General features: G+C 39.1%; 1 protein-coding gene across 1 annotated transcript in view; it reads right to left on the reverse strand.

The window, feature by feature from the left end:
• Positions 1-2,307: 2,307 nt before the first annotated feature.
• Positions 2,308-2,500, reverse strand: part of EAH_00035330 (hypothetical protein, conserved) — a gene marked incomplete at both ends in the record, with an annotated part of 1,715 nt that continues 1,522 nt past the window's right edge. Inside the window, one exon of the mRNA XM_013395740.1 lies at positions 2,308-2,500. This exon is cut by the window's right edge and continues 654 nt beyond it. Coding sequence (XP_013251194.1) covers positions 2,308-2,500 — 193 coding nt within the window.

Below are 2,500 nucleotides of genomic sequence, written 5' to 3' on the forward strand. Positions count from 1 at the left end.
ATGCATATATATGTACTTTTGTTTTATTGAGGGTTTATACTCTGCCTATTAAGGATATATACACATGAGATTAGAGACAGGAAACAAAACAAACAAACAAAACAAACAAACAAAGCAAACAAAACAAACAAAGCAAACAAAACAAACAAAGCAAACAAAACAATGAAAACAGAAACAGAGAAGCAGCGGAGTGCATGCATACACCTAAAATTATTAAACCCCTAAGTGCATGCAGACAGAAAAAGCGAATTACTTAAACCCTAATTATATGCAGAACAAAAAATATAAACTTAAAGACACCCTGATCCTCCTCCTTATGCAAACCCTAAACCCTAAACCCTAAACCCCAACCCCTAAGCACTGACCCCGAATCCCTAAACCCTAAACCCTAAACCCTACCCCGTAAACCCCTAAATTGAACTCCCCAAATCAAAACCCTAAACCCTAAACCCTAAACCCTTATATTATTACCTTGTGCGTAGATGCCAGTGAGTGTGGCTCTGACTAAGACGCAGAGAGCAGCACTAAGAGAAGAGCCAGTAAGAAGAACATTAATAAGAGATAAACAAAGACCTGCGTCTTCTGGAGGGGGCCCTGATAGTTGAGAGAAGACGAAACCCGCTATTACAGTTGCTTGAGATGCAATAATCCAGCAATTGCTTGCAAACCAATCAAGCTCTCTTTTTCTTATTTCAATATCTTCTTTACTTGCCTCCGTAACTAAGGCATTTTTCAAGATAGACAGCATCTTCGACCCCTTAAATTGATGGAAATCTTTATTTAAATCCAAATAATTCCTTCAATTTCAAAAATTTCACACAAATATCACACTAATTCGTCAGGTAACCACCATCAGGCATGCTCAAACGCTCGCTCGGGTGTACGTACACCGCAGAAAACAATAGTATTATTCAGAAAGAAGAAAAAATAAATAATTATTTAATATTTCCTCTCATTATTCAAAAAATAATCAAATAATTTTCAATCAGAAACGCAGAAATTATGCCGCAATACCTGCCGGTCCACAGTGGCCTACACCACCATAAACCCGAAACCCTAAACCCTAAACCCTAAACCCTAACGAAATCCAAGCTGTTCTGCTTATCTTGCGATCTTCTTTGCGTTTAAAATTTCAATAAAAAAGAAATAATAATTTTCCTCCTAGCTATCAATCTGCTCCCAACTCCAGCAGCAGCAGCAGCAGCAGCAGGACCAGTAGCAGCAGCAGCTGCTGCTGCTGCTGCTAGTCTTCACAGTGCTAGGGCATTTTGTCTTTGTCTGTACACTGCAGCGGAGTTTAATTGATTTTAATAGAGTATTTTATGTCTCTTCTCACTGAAGGCTAACAAACAAAGACAAGAAAATTCAACAATGAGACAGAAGTCAAGATGAAAGTACAGAAAAATAACGAAAGACAGCAACAATGCCATATGATATATATCTCTGTATATATATATATATGTATATATATATATATGCATATATATGTATATATATGTATATGTATATGTATATTTGTATACTGATATACGCATATATGTATATATATGTATGTATGTATATTGATAATATATATATATAATATATATATATATATATATATATATGCATTATATAGATCTATACATATATGCATACATACGCACATATATAGATTTATAGAATGCATGTACATTTATATATATTATATATATATGTATATATGTATATATATATATATATGTTATGCCTCATTCTCGAGCTACACCATCCTCTGAGCGCCTTCAGGGAGCCTTGTTCCTCCTCTGGCTATCCGTGGCTAGCTATAGCTAGCTGAGTCTATCTGGGGCTAGCTACAGCTAGCTACAGCTAGCTAGGGGTAGGTATGAGTAGCTACAACTAACTACAGCTAGCTCCAGCTAGCTAGGGGTAGGCAAGAGTAGCTACAGCTAGCTGTAATATAACTAGCTACGGCTAGCTGTAGCTAACAATAGCTAGCTATGACTAGCCATCACGTTGCAGCGGATGTAGACTGCAGCAGCAGCAAAAAAAAGAGATAAACTGAGAGACAAAGAAGAAGAGACAAATAAAAACAAACAAAGAAGACAAGGTGTACAGACAGTTCAGAAAAAACGAAGAAAAAATTCAGCAAACTCCATAGTAAATAACAATACAAAGCCTAATGCTGCTGCTGCTGCTGTTGCTGCTGCTGCTGCTGCTGTTGCTGCTGCTGCTGCTGCTGCTGCATGGCTTCCTTCTCGCCATCCCTTTGCTACAGCTGCAGCGCACAAAGAGAGACGCGATGACCGCAGCAAGCAGCACTTTGCTTCAAATCGGGCACTGCTGCTGCTGCTCATCCTCTGTTGCTGCTGCTGTTGCTGCTGTTGCTGATGCTGTTGTTGTTGCTGCTGCTGTCGGGTGCCCTATGGCGTTCAAGAATGCCTTCAGCTGCTCGTAGAATGTGTTCTTTTGCTGCTGCTGCAGCTGCTGCTGCCGGTGTTGCTGCTGCTGCTGTCGTTGC

This window comes from Eimeria acervulina, genomic scaffold (assembly GCF_000499425.1).
Source record: "Eimeria acervulina Houghton genomic scaffold, Eah_scaff371, whole genome shotgun sequence".
In the NCBI taxonomy this organism is placed as follows: Eukaryota; Apicomplexa; class Conoidasida; order Eucoccidiorida; family Eimeriidae; genus Eimeria; species Eimeria acervulina.